Here is a 14,555-nt window from a genome sequence, read left to right as displayed (position 1 = left end):
TAAAATGTTATAAGAAGACACACACTCATAAATATACCTGCTTTGGCAAAGGAGCACATCAGCCAGGTTTTGTATGCATGCGTGCGCGTGTGTGTGTCTGTTTTCTATGTCACTGTAAAGAAGCAAAAAGGAGAGGCACGTGGTTAAGCTCTCAGGGGGTGGATTCCACTGGTGTTATTTCAGATCCTTTTTAAAGAAGAGCTCAGAGTCACAAGAAGGAAACTAACCCCAAAGATGAGCCTCACATGTAAAATCTTAGCCAGCTTCCTTCTGATTTTCGCTGTTTCCACCAAAGGTAAGTTGCTGCGTGGGTCTCCACTGTCACCATTAGAAGCTTCTTTGGCAACCCTGAAGTGAGTGCAAGAGTCAGAGAGGTCACAACCCAGCTTTCCTTGGCAGTGAGCTACCTCAGTAACTTTCTTGCTTTTTGTAGGTGAGGTCTCTGAAAATACTAAAGTCATCTGGGGTCGTCTGGATCATGACATCAACCTGGACATTCCTGATTTCCAAATGAATGATGGGATAGCAGATACACGATGGGACAAAAACAAAATCAAGATCGCACAATTAAAACAAGACAAGCCACCTTACCAGATAACGGACACGTATGTGATGTTAAAAAATGGAACTCTGAAAATTAAAGCTCTGAAGAGAAATGATAGCGATGTCTACACAGTATCTGTATATGATTCGAATGGAAAAAACATATTGGAGAAAGCATTTGATTTGAAGATTCAAGGTAAGTCTTTGTCCCCTAAATTCCTCCATCTCCGTATGGGTGCTATTTAGCAAGGTGAGGAATAGCATTTATGAAATGTCCCCAGCCCTGACCTTGGCCTTGGGGGAGCCCTAAAGGAAATCGAATGCATCCCTCCTGCCTCGGTGCAGGCTCCAGTCCTGTGAGAGAGATGGAATCCACAGCTAATAGACCCTCAAGTCTACATACGTCAAACTCTCCCTTCAGAGGCTGTGGGGATGCAGGGTTGAGTGAAGGATCTGGATTAAGATCCTGCGTTAATTAAGAGGAGGGGAACAGGTGGGCAGAAGAAAAAGGTGGCCGTTCCAGGTGGATGATGAAGGGCAAGCTAGGTATGAGACTGGGAAGGGGAGGCTGATTGGAGGGCAGTGGGTCTTCCATCCAGAGAGACAATTTCAAGCCAGGATGTCCTGAAGGAGTAATTGTAAGGCAGAAAAGGGCTGGAAAGGATGAATTTAAGGATGAACAGCCCTTGTTTCTAATCAGCTCAACATCGGCATGATCAACGGTGGAAGATGATATTTGCTGATATCTGTAGAAAATACACAAGGTGTGGCTTTGTATGTCTATGCGTGTACTGGGGGGGCAGTGGTAGCTATTGAAGATGGAAGCGTGAAGCCTAGCTAGGAAGCTGCTGCTTTAATCCAAGTGAAGTAGGGAAGGGCTGGTCTGTGAGACTCAATTCAGGTTTCACATTGAAATCAACTGAGGTGCTATTAAAGTTACCAGTGCTAAGTCCCATCCCAGACCAATTTAATCAGAGTTTCTTAGTGCAGGGCCTGGGCATCGTAGGTGCTAAACTCCCCAGGTGATTTTAATGAGCAGCCAAAGCTGATAACTAGTGGCCTAGACTAAAGGGTGCCTATAAAATGCCTAAAGAACGATTACACTGGGGGTCATGTGTGGAGAAAGGATGAACAAAGTGGCTTGAATTCGGGAGAGAGGGAAGAGAAAGTGCAATAGAATGGAAGTGACAATGAAGTCACAAGTCCAGGGGTCACTTGGCTGGGTGTGGATAAAAGTGAGAAGAGGAAGCTGTACTTAGCTTGGAGAGGAAAACAGGAACCCCAGCATGAGCACAAGCCAGAGATTCAGTGAGCAAATAAGCATTTCTGTGCTTTGCACAGGAAACGCTGCCAAAGGAAGGGCCCCCTCCTTCTACCTAGAGTCACCATCCAGCCCTGTTCTTGAGCACTCGGACCTGGTAGCAGCCCCCCTCCAACAGTCACAGACATTGTCAGCCCCTCTGCAAATGACAACTTTCCATACCTAGACCTGCACCAGAACGGAGAGTACATTCCAGAAATGGGGCGAGACAGAATGGAGCCAGCAGGGACCTCTGCTTGTGGGCTCTGGGAACCACAGATGTCATGACTCCTTCCAGCATGGGCTTGAGTGTCCTGTTTTGAACTTGAGCTTCACATTCGTGTTTCCTTTAGTACTGCAGTGGTAATAATGGCTACCAGTGAGATGTCACGTGCTTTGCTACATGATCTTATTTAAGGTTCCCAACAATCCTGAGAGGTAGCTGTTATTATCCCCTTACTATCTATAAGGAAACAGAAGTGGCTTGACAGGAGCAAAGTCAGGATCCAAACCCAAGACTAGTTTTAGCAAGGATGGTGACATTCCCCCACCCACCACCCCAAACAGCTTTATTGTGGTATAATTCACATACCATAAAATTCACCCATTTAAAATGTATGATTCCATGGCTTGTAGTATATTTACAGAGTTGTACAACCATTACCACAATCAATTTTAGAATGCTTTCATGACCTCAAAAATAAACCTTCACTCCTTTGCCAAAAGACACAGATCTTTCCATGACACAACAGCCATCTCATTGTCTTTGTGTGTGTGTGTGTGAATGCCACACAGCATGTCAATTTGTGGGTCCAGTCACCATTTCCTGCCACATGACCTTGGGCAAATTCTCTATCTGCTCTGAGTCTGATTTTCATAATAATAACTCTATCGGCTATTCAGTGGGACAAGGCTTCAGGGAGACAACTAAGCATAGGTGCCTTGGGCACCTGGGACACAATACCTGCTTCCTCAGTGCTCGTGCTCTCCCCATCTCTTTGTTCCTCCATGCTTCTCAGTCTCCAACCTTGGTACCCACATCTCCTTAAGGAGGGGGCTACTGCTGCCAGCTGAGGAACCAGTGGAAGGCCCCTTAAAAGCAGATGCTAGTGGAGAAGGAGTTTGTCCTAGCAACCTGGAATCAAAGAGCCTCATCTGTGAGACGTGCCCCACAGGATCCAGCCATGCCTCTTGTATGAAACTATCTTACAGAGAGGATGTACGCAAAGATATAACTTCGACTGGATGGCCATTTCTGGGTGGTTCATATCAGTGAAATACTGGAAAGGATCTTAAAGTCCCCAGCAGTTAGGAACTTATTAATTAAATCAAGAATAGATCATTTAGGGCTTCCCTGGTGGTGCAGTGGTTGAGAATCTGCCTGCCAATGCAGGGGACACGGGTTCGAGCCCTGGTCTGGGAAGATCCCACATGCCACAGAGCAACTGGGCCCGTGAGCCACAATTATTGAGCCTGCGCGTCTGGAGCCTGTGCTCCGCAACAAGAGAGGCCGCGATAGTGAGAGGCCCGCGCACTGCGATGAAAAGTGGCCCCCGCTTGCCGCAACTAGAGAAAGCCCTCGTACAGAAACAAAGACCCAACACAGCCATAAATAAATAAATAAATAAATAAGTCAGGAGCTCTTAAAAAAAAAAAAGAATAGGTCATTTAAAAAGATGATGAAAGTGTATATTTATTGGTGTTCCTAAAATAATTTCATAATAGATCATTAAAGGAAAACAGGCAGACTAAAAAAAAATCTATGATCCAGTTTTAGTTTTTAGAACACTATTCATATGTGGTATGCATGGCATAGAAAACATTTGTTAAAGGGATGCATCGAAACATTAATAATTATTGACTCTGGGTAGTAGAATTGCAAGTGGTTTTTAATCTCCTTGAAACTTTTTTGGTATTTTATCAATTTTTACAGTGATGCGATTTACTCTTATAAATAAAAAAAGAGTATTTCCATTTTGAAAACACAAGCAAACTCCTTGACTCAACCCCTAGCGTATGCACTGACCCTGTCTTGTTGTATGGTGATGTTTTTCCATCCTCTTCATTCTGGGTCACACCGAATCCCTGGATGGGAAAAAAAACCCTTAATTTCTGCCTGCCTATGTTTTGGGACAGAAATGAAATTTGGTGAGAAAGTTCGTGGGGAAGATATTATTGTCTGGGAGGGAGGAAATCATAAAAAAAAAAAAAAGCTATCCATCTGCATAATGAATGGAAAGATGCTGAGAGAGGAAAGTGGCAAGTCTGAGGAAAGAGAGGGAAGGACGAGAAAAAGGGCAGAAGTTGGTCACACGGCTCACAAGTGGTGGAGTAGGATTTGGACCCGGCCCAACTGACGCCAAGGCCAGGGCTTTTTCTTTCATGACGCAGCCTTCGAATATTATCATGTCAGAAAAGGAGAGGCAGGGCGTGTATGATTATGATTATAACAACTACCACCAATATTGTCAGTACCTGTCAGTGTGCCAGGGCTTTGTCACATGTCACCCCTGCTGTGACAGGTGGAGAATGTCTTTCTTATCCTTCTCTTGTGGATGAGGTTCAGTGAGGTCCAGTGAGGTACAGCAGCTCTGGGAAAGCTGAAGGCGCTCTCTCCCTCCAGAGCTTGAACTGCACACCTGGCCCCCTGCTCCCAGGACCTGCTGCTTCATTTGTGACCAAGGCCCCAGGCTACACATGTACCAGTCCTCCAGGGTCAAGTTCGCAGCTGCTCTTAAAGCATTGCCCCCACCCCCCTATCCCTCACAGGCTCCTGAGCGTATGGGGATCAGGATGTGGTAAACCTCTTACCCGTACTACTGAACTTGGATTTGGAAGGGTGAGCTCCTCTCCTGATTTGCCATTTATTAGTGGGTGCCCTTGGACTGTCCATTTAACCTCTCAGAGCCTTGGGCACTTCATCTGTAAACAAGAAGAAAAACATCTGCCTCTCTGTTTGTTAGGGTGAAATGATATCATATATGTGAAAACATTTTAAGGTATAAAACAGCACATAAGCATGTGATATGATGTATTTTTTACTGATATAATGTATCTATAAATATCAGAAATAAATTTGTTCTGAATGTGCTGTATAAATAAAATGAAATAGAAATGATTTTTGAAAATTGCTAGGGGTCTTTGAAATTTTTTCTGGTCCCAAACTAACTCAATTTCCCCTCTCTAAATAGGTATGTCTTTTACAATCAGTAAATGGCCTAATATGAATTGGATCTTTCTTTTCTTTTCAGAGGTGGTCTCAAAACCTGTAATTTCCTGGAGTTGTACCAACAGAACCCTGATCTGCGAGGTAGCAAAAGGAAGTGACCCTAAATTAAAACTGTTTTTAAATGAGACCAGTATCAAAGAAAGTCATCAGAAGGTCATCACACACAAGTGGAACAGCAAATGGACTGCATCATTCAACTGCGTGGCGAGTAACAATGTCAGTGCCCAAAAGAGCACGGTGACCATCAGCTGTTCAGGTGCGTGGTGGGCACTGGTCAGACACCCCAAGTTCACTTCACAAACACAGCCTTTGAGGCCCACAGCAGAGGACCGCTCCAGGGCCTGGGGGCTTGGGCTGCGAGGCATCCCTGGCTCAGGATGAGGACTGAAAACATACCTCTTTTCCCCGGAAATCTTCAAGGGAAGTCTTAGAGGAGAGAGGAGGTAGTGCTCTATGGTTGCCCATCTTGGGAGTCTTCTCAGGGAGCGTGGTATAACCTCAGGCAATGAAAAAGATTCTCTTCTAGGCGAAAGAATTGCCGAGTAGAAGAGATAAAAGGAGCTGTAACGGTGATCTCACACAGACCGCCACTTCCCAGAGGGGCACGCTGACTTGCCCACGATCCCTCAGCTAGTCAGTGACCATGATTGTGGCTCCTAGGGCAATAATGGAGCAAAAAAGATTCCTTTCTGGAGGGGAGATGGCTGGCACCTCCTATCAGGGGCAGAGGCAGAAGGGCTGTAGAAACCCTGGGAGTTAGAGGCTTGGGGGGAGGAAGAGCTCGAGGCCAGGGAAGACCATGAACACAGGTGGGCAGTGCTCTTACTGCCTCAGAGCAGACAGCCCAGCACCAGAAAGTTCTGAAACTTCAAGAGTCTAAGTTCTTCCCTGGACCGCCAGCTTGATGTGACCCCTAGAAGTAATTTTTTTTTTAATAAATGTATTTATTTTAGGCTGTGTTGGGTCTTCGTTGCTGCGTGCGGGCTTTCTCTAGTTGTGGCGAGCGGGGGCTACTCTTTGTTGCAGTGCGCAGGCTTCTCATTGCAGTGGCTTCTCTCATTGTGGAGCACGGGCTCTAGGTGCACGGGCTTCAGTAGTTGTGGCACGAGGGCTCAGTAGTTGTGGCTCACGGGCTCTAGAGCACAGGCTCAATAGTTGTGGTGCACGGGCCCAGTTGCTCCGCAGCACGTGGGATCTTCCCAGACCAGGGATCAAACCCGTGTCCCCTGCATTGGCAGGCGGATTCTTAACCACTGTGCCACCCTAGAAGTAATTTTTGAAAGGTGGCCTGCTCTGGGAGCCAGGGGTCTTGACTTCTAGTTTGGGTCTGTCCAAATATATAGGGATGACCTGGACAGAGTTCTTCCCCTTTCTGGGCTTCAGCCTCCTGGTCCACAAAGAAGATGAGCCCTGTGATCCCCAAGAGTCTATTCATCTGATACTCTGGGATTATCTTTCCACTGCTGTCTAGTCAACCCCCTGACAGGAAACTGAGCACAAAAGATAGTTATTTGGCCAGAGACCCTGAGTTTCTATAGTGAGTATGGCTGGTCAGTGACCCTAGGAAGCAGCCCTAAGCTGGTGTGAAGTCAGAAGTGAGACTTTTTAATATATATTTTGAATTAGTTATCAGTTGCTGCATAACAAACAACCCCATATTTAGTGGCTTAAAACACAAGCAGTTATTATCTCACAGTTTCTGTGGGACATGAATCTGGGAGTGACTTAACTGGATGTTTCTGGCTCAGAGTCTTTCATGAAGCTATAATCAAGACACAGGCAGGGGCTGCAGTCATGTCAGTCAGGTGCAAGCACTACTGGGGGAGCATCCATGTCCAAGTTCACTCACGGGGGCGGCATTGGGCTGCCTCACAATATGGCAGCTACTTCCCTCAGAGCAGCCTAAGAAAGAGCAACAACAAGCGCCCAAGACAAAAGCTGTGGTCTTTTTGTACTTGATCTCAGGAGTGATAGATGTCCCATCACTGCTGCGGTATTCTATTCATTAGGAGCCTCTCAGTAAGTCCAGCCCACATTGAATCAGAAGGGGTCTCACATCAGTGGGAATACCAGGAGGCAGGGCTCAACGGGGACCATCCTAGAGTCCGCCAGTCACACGCTCAGACCAGCGTCGCTTCACCTCCTACGAAGTCTATGTCTGCCCACCAGCCGTCCCTCCATGCCCCCCATCACTAAGGCACAGTGAGTGAAGTCACCCCTCCTCGACTTCACAAGCTCTTATCCCCTTTTAGGAGGCTCTTGATTAGAGTTGCCAGATTTAGCAAATAAAAAGAGACAGTATAAATGTGTTCCAAGTGTTGCGTGGGACATACTTATACTAAAAACTATTCGTCGTTTATTTCAAATTTAACTGGGCATCCGGTGTTTTATCTGGCAGCCCTACTCCACGCTTATTTTAACTAGATCCCACCAGTATAAAAATGTGTGTGCATGAGGGATGGAGCGAGGCAAGAAGGGCTTTGGGGGAAGCTGAGGTTTGAAGACTGGAGCATTCCTGTCTCTTCCTCTGTGGTACAGAGTGGGAGCCAGTCTGGGAAAGGGCCACTAGAGAGATGGGAGGGGTACCTAGGGGGAGACTGGGGAGGAAAGGGCTGCTCTTGAAGACCCTAAAATGGATCTGGATGTTTCGTCCTAAAAGGCCAAGGCAGAGAGGAGCGATGATAAGATTAACCACCTGGCTCAGAAAAGAATGAGCATGTACTTAAAACCAAAACAGTAGGAGGAAGGAGCAGGTTTGGACACACAAGAAGGACTCCACCACATAAACTCGCAGGCACATTATCTCCAGGAGGGAGTGCAGGAAGGAGCGTGGCTGGATTTAATGACTGCGAGGACGTAGCTTTGAATGACAGAGCCACAGCTGCCTCTGAGACACGCTGGAACATTCCCCGCAGAAAGCACCCAGAGGCTGTGCTGGACAAATCTGTGAACAGACTGTGTAAGGCATTCCTACATTCCCAAGTGTGCCCAGATAGGGGCGCGCTTGCCCTGCCTGAGGACTCTGAGAAGACAAGCTAGTGGCTTCATGGTTTAGCCCCTGCTCCCCAACTGGTCCTAGGCCCACGCCCCCCCCCCCCACCACCCCCGACCCAGGTCAGACCCTGGGAAGTCCTTGGCTCAGCCCAAGGTGGACTCCAATAGCCCTGGCCCTTCCTCCAAGCAGGCAGAGCCTAAAGGACCCACCTAACTTTCCCAGTCCAGTTTCACAGCAGGTTAGGATTATGCTTGCTTTCCTAACGGAAGCCCCTTCATCCACAGAGCATAGAGAGGCTGTGTAACCGGCAGGCAAAGAATGGGTCAGAGAGAGACTTAGGAAAGAAAGCAAGGATTAACAAACCACCACAGTCTGAAAACCTGTTTAGTTTCGTTTCTGAGCCTCTGGCTTGCTCCTGGGGTCCATCCTGGGCTTCATGTACAATAGTATCTTCCCAGGAATGTTTGGCTAGAGAAGGGTTTCCTTGTTTTCCAAGGTTTCCTTGGTTTCCTGAGCTCCATTTGTTCTCCAGATGTACGAGTCCCCTGACCCCTGGCCCCAGCTGCTGCCTCTGTGACTGCTGTTGACTCACAAAAGGGCAGATGGCCCAGCATCCCTCCCGGGAAATAGCTCCCAGAAGCACCCGGTGCACAGAACTGTAGTCAGAGCAGACCCTCATCTTTGTGTGTAGTTTTACAGTTTACAAAGCACTTTCACATCCATTATCTGATTGACTTCCAGCAGCTGCCTGTGATGTAAGTTCCTTATCTCCACTTTTTAAAGACAGGAACAGGCTCAGAGAGGTGGAGTAACTTGCCAAAGGTCACACAGCTCTTGCCTAGAAGAGGCTGCACTCAAACCCATTTCTCTTAACACAGTCGTTGTTATCCTCATTGCATGACAGCAGCTGAAGGTCTGTGAGCTGAAGATCAAGTCCACTGCTGCTGCTAACTCGCTGTGTGTTTGAGTTTCTCTCACAGGCCAGGGAAAATCTGGGATGGGGTGCTGCCTCTGAGGTCAGAGAACTGGGTTGGACACGTGAAACATGTATCCTGTCTTTAGAAACTTTCTGGCCAAGAGGGTGAGAAAAAATCATGACGTGAGAGGGCAGCCAGAGATGAAGCTGGAAAAACAGTGCAGAAACATGGAGACGAGGGGCTGCGTAAAGGAACCACTCAGGAATGGATACGGTGTGGCCTCAGGCAACTCATCCTCCCTCTCTGGGCCTTGTCTGTGAAACTAGAGATTACCCTAGATTTTCTCTAAACTCTTTCTCAGATCTAAACTTCTGTGACATTCTCCTTGATAGAGGACAGTGCTTGGTACATGAAGAATCAGGCATTTGTGGTTCAGGAGAGCAGTTCTCCAAGGAGCGTTCTGAGAGGGCTTATCCTGGACCCTGCACCCGCTCAGGTATTGACCCAGTTCACCAGCCTCCATGAGCTTGTCTTCCCTGAGGTTGAAAAGTCCCACCAAGCTCTTTTATCTGAAAGATAGGAGGCAGGAGTCCTCAAGTCCTTGGCCAGAGCAACGAAATGGCCCCTCTTCCCAGGACCCTCCCATCCATCCCACGTCTGTTCCTCTTGCAGAGAAAGGTCTGGATATCTATCTCATCATCGGCATTTGCGGAGGAGGCACCGTCTTCCTTGTCTTCGTGGCGCTACTCGTTTTCTACATTAGCAAGAGGAAAAAACAGAGGAGTAAGAGAAATGGTAAGCTCCCTCTCTTCTGTCCCACCGCAGGCCTGGGTGAAATCCCCGTGGAAACAACTCATGGGTCCGGCACTTAGGGTCTGGAAAGAAGATAATGGAGATGGGTAGTTTCAGAATGTCAGGGCTGTAACCGGCAGTTACAGTTTGTTCCGTTTTGTGGTTAGCTTGATTTTTGAAAAACAAATTCTCAGGGGTAACAATGTGGGAGCTTTGAGAAGCTCCATCCAGGCAGGCCTCATTGGAATCCACCACCTGAGGCTGACTGGGTATAAAGCTGTGTGGACATATGTTGAATGAGCCACATATATCTATGTGGGTAGAAAGATAAGCTTCGAAACACCGTTTCTATGAACAAACATCTTGTCTTCTCCTGAGGGTGTGGCCAAGGTGGGTTCAAGACCAAGCTCCTAGGAACACAGGTAACATTTCAGGACATCACAGGGACTCACAGGAACACACTTGTTCTAAAACTGGATGTTTATATCCCCTTTCCAATTCACTGTTCCAAGGGGAGGGGTTAGGGCTGTGAGCGTTTCTTCCTTGAATCAGGCCTGTCTGACAACTCACCTAGAATGAGAAAGTTATGCTCATAAGTGAGGAGATGGCTCAAGGAGCATCCAGGCCACTCCAAGCAGTGTGGGTGAATTACAGCAGAACTGGGTGAAAGGCAGATCTAACGGAGAGACGCATCCAAAGGCAGGTAGGGACTAATGTCCTCTCTGACTACTCAGAGCCTATTACAAGGGCTCTAACCCTGCGGTGCTCTAGGGCATGATCCCTGGGATGACTCAGAGGCAGGGCTGGGGTCTGAGTGCCCTCTCTGCTCCCTGGAGACCCAGGCACAAAACCATCTAAAGCCCTGGGCTCTAAAGCCCTAGGCTCTCCCTCTATCTTTCTGGTGGGCATTTCTGTCTCCCCTACCCCCCCAAGGCCTGGAATCTCTAGAGGGTAGAGGTGGCTTCTCCTTCCTCATCGTATCCCCCAGAGCAGCTAGCATGACATCTTGTACACAGGAGGGGCACTCAATAAATCGTTACATTGATCTTGATTGTATCTTGCCAAGAAAACTCTTCAGAGGTTTTATTGTTGCAGATGAGGAGCTGGCGATAAGAGGGAAGAGAGTGACCCCTGAGGAAAGGGGCTGGAAGCCCCACCAAATTCCAGGCTCAACTCCTCAAAATCCAGCCATGTCCCAAACTCCTCCAATACCTGGTCATCGTTCCCAAGCACCCGCTCGTCGTCCCAGGCCTCCTGGCCCCCGTGTCCAGCACCAGCAGAAGAAGAGGCCTCCTCCTACCCTGGGCAAACAAGTTCACCAGCAAAAAGGCCCTCCCCTCCCCAAGCCTCGAGTTCAAATGAAACCTCCCTGTGAGGCCGAAGAAAACTCATAACTGTCTCCTGACGCAGCTGTCCTCTTCCTCTAACTAAAAGAGATTAAAAACCGTCCTTTCCCATAAAAGGCACTGTGGAATTTCTCCACTCCAGGTGTGCACGCCCACATTTCCATCAAGTGTGCTCTACAAGCAGACCATGATCACCTCCCCAGCCCAGGAGCCACAGCCATGTCTGTACCTTCCAACTCAGCCATGTGGTCTGACGTCTGGAGTCTCTGGCCTCCTCACAAATCTCCACCTCACCAGGAAGGGAAAAGCAATAAAGGTGTACACATTAGGATGATGGGTGATCGAGCGCAGAATCCTAGAGCTCTCCTACCCTCCCTCTCAGAGCACGTGCAGGTGTCAGATGTCAAGCAGTCGCTGTGGCCATGTCTCGTTGCAAGCAGCTTCCTGCTTGAGAGACCCCTGGTTTTCTTAGGTGGACACTTGCTCACTGTATCGGGAGTACAAGTGAAACAAAAGCCTTGACTTGACCCCAGCGTCTACTCGTTGTAGAAAGGAGCCCAGCATCCAGCTGCTGAATGAGAAAGAGGCTAGTGGGTGGGGTGTGACAGCAGGACCAAATTTGGCCATCCCAATTCAACTGGGCCACCTTAATCCCCACCAGCACAACCAGAATCCACTCCCCAGGTCTCAGCTGCAAAGCTGGACCCACAGCCTATTGGTAGATTTATACAATGAATTGAAATCTCTGTGTACAAACTTCAACAAGAGACACCAGAAAACATAATCTCATTTTGGGTTTCACTTCCTTGACTCTTCAGACATGGTCACCATGATCTGTAGAACCATCCTTGAAAAGAGGGAAATCCATGAATACTGAAGGTGCCATGAGCCTACCAGACGACATGTAAAAGGGCAGGCTAAGAGACAACTTGGCTGAAGCAAATCCCAAGTCTAAAGGGACCATTATTAAAAGTTCAGGCCCCACCCCCAGCTAGCAGTCATGCTAGCTGTACTTTGAGGGAAGTGGGAGAGAAAAAAACAGTTTACAGTTAAGGTTCTAAAACAATAGGTGGTGAGAAGCCACCTGCTTTGAAATGTTGGTACCATGTTGTTTGTGGTCCCATCCGCCCACCTTCTCCCAGCTTCTTAGACTTGCTAAACCTTGTCAGGCTCTGGCAGGAAGCTCTGAGGTCTAAACCACAAAGTCTATGTACATTCAGGACTTCCTGTGAGAGCTCACGGAGGGTTGAACTGCTCTTTTCTCTGAACCTGAGCGTCCATTGTTTTAGCATCCAGAGTTAATTATTAAGAATAATGATGAATGGAAGCCCATAGCTTCCTGAAATTCAAACATGAAATCCAGTCAAGTAACAGTCATCACAAGATCAACCTAGGAAGAGAAATGAAGGTCTTAGCACTGCCCCCTTTCTCCTTCCTCATTGCAGTCCTGAGCTATTCCATCGGCCATCCTGCCAGAATGGCTCCTATCCCATTCCCTTCCTGAAGCCCTCCCTGGCCTTGCCAGCCTGCGCTGTGCCTTTCTCCTGAAATCTTGTGGCATTATATACCATACAGAACATGTATTGCCTCTAACTATTCAATCCTTCATCATTTATTCATTCAACAAACATTTATTGAACTTCTACTACATACCAGGCTCTGTGCTAGGTACTAGGAACACAGAGGTGTACATGGCATCTTTGCTTTCAAGGTGCTCACTGTCTAGTTGGGGGAGGGGTAGACTAATTACAGGATAAATGTAACCGTGTGATAAGTATAGGTCAGAGGCCAATACAGGAGCCCAGAGGAAGGACTTGGAATCTGGATTGAGTGGTGGGACTGGGGTGACACAGAAGGCTTCCTGGAGGAGGTGGCATTTGAACTGAGTTGTAATAGATTAGTAGAACTGGTGAAGCAGAGGTGCAGAATTACCCATGTAAAGGGAGCAGCAAGGGCAAGCTCATGCCGACTACCTGTTTATATAAATGTGTTATTCCTTTTTCAACTACTATGTTTCATCAATTTGAAGATACCATTGATTTTTTTTTTTAATTAATTAATTATTTATTTATTTTTGGCTGTGTTGGGTCTTCGTTTCTGTGCGAGGGCTTTCTCTAGTTGGGGCAAGCGGGGGCCACTCTTCATCGCGGTGCGCGGGCCTCTCACTATCGTGGCCTCTCTTGTTGCGGAGCACAGGCTCCAGACGTGCAGGCTCAGTAGTTGTGGCCCACGGGCCTAGTTGCTCCGTGGCATGTGGGATCCTCCCAGACCAGGGCTCGAACCCGTGTCCCCTGCATTGGCAGGCAGACTCTCAACCACTGCGCCACCAGGGAATCCCCCGATACCATTGATTTTTAACTGGCACCATTATTTACATACCATAAGAAAGAAACAACACTCTCAATCACACTGTAACAAATGCTAAGATACAATCAATTTTAGGCCCAACCCCATTCCTGAGGTGTCAAAATGTGGGAAAAAAAAGTGCATTTTAGAAGCAATGAAATGCATGGTTAATAAGCCTCTTGAGGATGTTGACCATTTCTCAGCATTGCCCGTACCACTTTACTGAAAATTTCACTGGCCAGTTGACTCAATGGGTGAGTACAGTCTTGATGAAAGGAAGGGAAGTGAACATCCGTGGCATCTACACACGGAAGATACACTCCCTGGCTTGCTGGAATCTCCACCGTGAGGCGGAAAACACAGGCCTCACTCAAGACTTGTGCTGCAGTCACCCCTGCTGAGGTTGTGTGATCTCCCACTGAGCCTGTCCCACAGTGTGGACTTTCTGAGAAGTGGTCAGGCCAGCTGCAGAATAGCTTGCTGAGCTTGTGAGAAAAAAAAAATTGATGATTCAGTAGCTTAGGTTGAGGCCCGAGGCTCTGTTATTTTTAACAATAACAATTCTGAGGGGTTTTCAAGTGGGGAACCACAGGTCTGGTGGTCCAATACTGGTCCTCCAATTATTAATCTTCAGTGACTGGTCAAACCTGAAGACTTTATAGATAATACAGCATTGTAAGAAAAACAGCGACAGTCCAGTTAAACAATCCTCTGCGGGTAATGTCCACTACAATGAATTCATCCTGGTTGGAAGATATATTTAGGTAATTTGAGACACTGGAACACCCTAGAGTGTCCCATGAAGATGGAAAATTCCGGTCTTTTTGATATCCTCCCTGCTCTCCCTAAAAGCAGTCTGATCCTAACAACTGGGTCAGCCTAGCTCCAAGGGGACCTTGGCTGCAGACTAGCAATTTCATCTCAGTCTTCCTTCTACAGTCTCTAGGGTGAGCTCGCCTGGGCTGGCTGGGCTGCAGCCACACGGTTCCTCAAGCTCACCCATGTGTTCCCCACTGCAGGACCATCGCACGTGCTGGCCCCACTGCCCACACTCCTCACCTGGCTCTTCACCTGTCCACACTCTTCT

The 14,555-nt window shown here is 47.7% G+C and overlaps 1 protein-coding gene across 2 annotated transcripts; it reads left to right on the top strand.

Annotated features, from left to right (window-relative positions):
* Positions 1-234: 234 nt before the first annotated feature.
* On the top strand, positions 235-11,194 carry CD2 (CD2 molecule). Of its 2 annotated transcripts, none has more exons than XM_061186117.1 (5): positions 235-295; positions 434-739; positions 5,095-5,328; positions 9,657-9,779; positions 10,872-11,194. In XM_061186117.1, the coding sequence occupies exons 1-5, from the start codon at positions 235-237 to the stop codon at positions 11,168-11,170; spliced, it is 1,023 nt and encodes a 340-aa protein (XP_061042100.1). In that variant the 3' UTR covers positions 11,171-11,194. The 2 variants fall into 2 exon arrangements, with proteins under 2 accessions (XP_061042100.1, XP_061042101.1); XM_061186118.1 differs by having other exon boundaries at positions 235-307.
* Positions 11,195-14,555: the final 3,361 nt, after the last annotated feature.

Source organism: Eubalaena glacialis, chromosome 3 (genome assembly GCF_028564815.1).
Source record: "Eubalaena glacialis isolate mEubGla1 chromosome 3, mEubGla1.1.hap2.+ XY, whole genome shotgun sequence".
Classification (NCBI taxonomy): domain Eukaryota; kingdom Metazoa; phylum Chordata; class Mammalia; order Artiodactyla; family Balaenidae; genus Eubalaena; species Eubalaena glacialis.
This window is presented reverse-complemented; position numbering and strand designations above follow the sequence as displayed.

Excerpts from the sequence above, each read along its gene's own strand:
- CD2 (XM_061186118.1), top strand. The coding sequence starts at position 235 with ATGAGCCTCACATGTAAAATCTTAGCCAGCTTCCTTCTGATTTTCGCT. Across the intron at positions 740-5,094 it reads ATTTGATTTGAAGATTCAAG|AGGTGGTCTCAAAACCTGTA; the intron begins GTAAGTCTTTGT and ends TTTTCTTTTCAG. Across the intron at positions 5,329-9,656 it reads GGTGACCATCAGCTGTTCAG|AGAAAGGTCTGGATATCTAT; the intron begins GTGCGTGGTGGG and ends TTCCTCTTGCAG.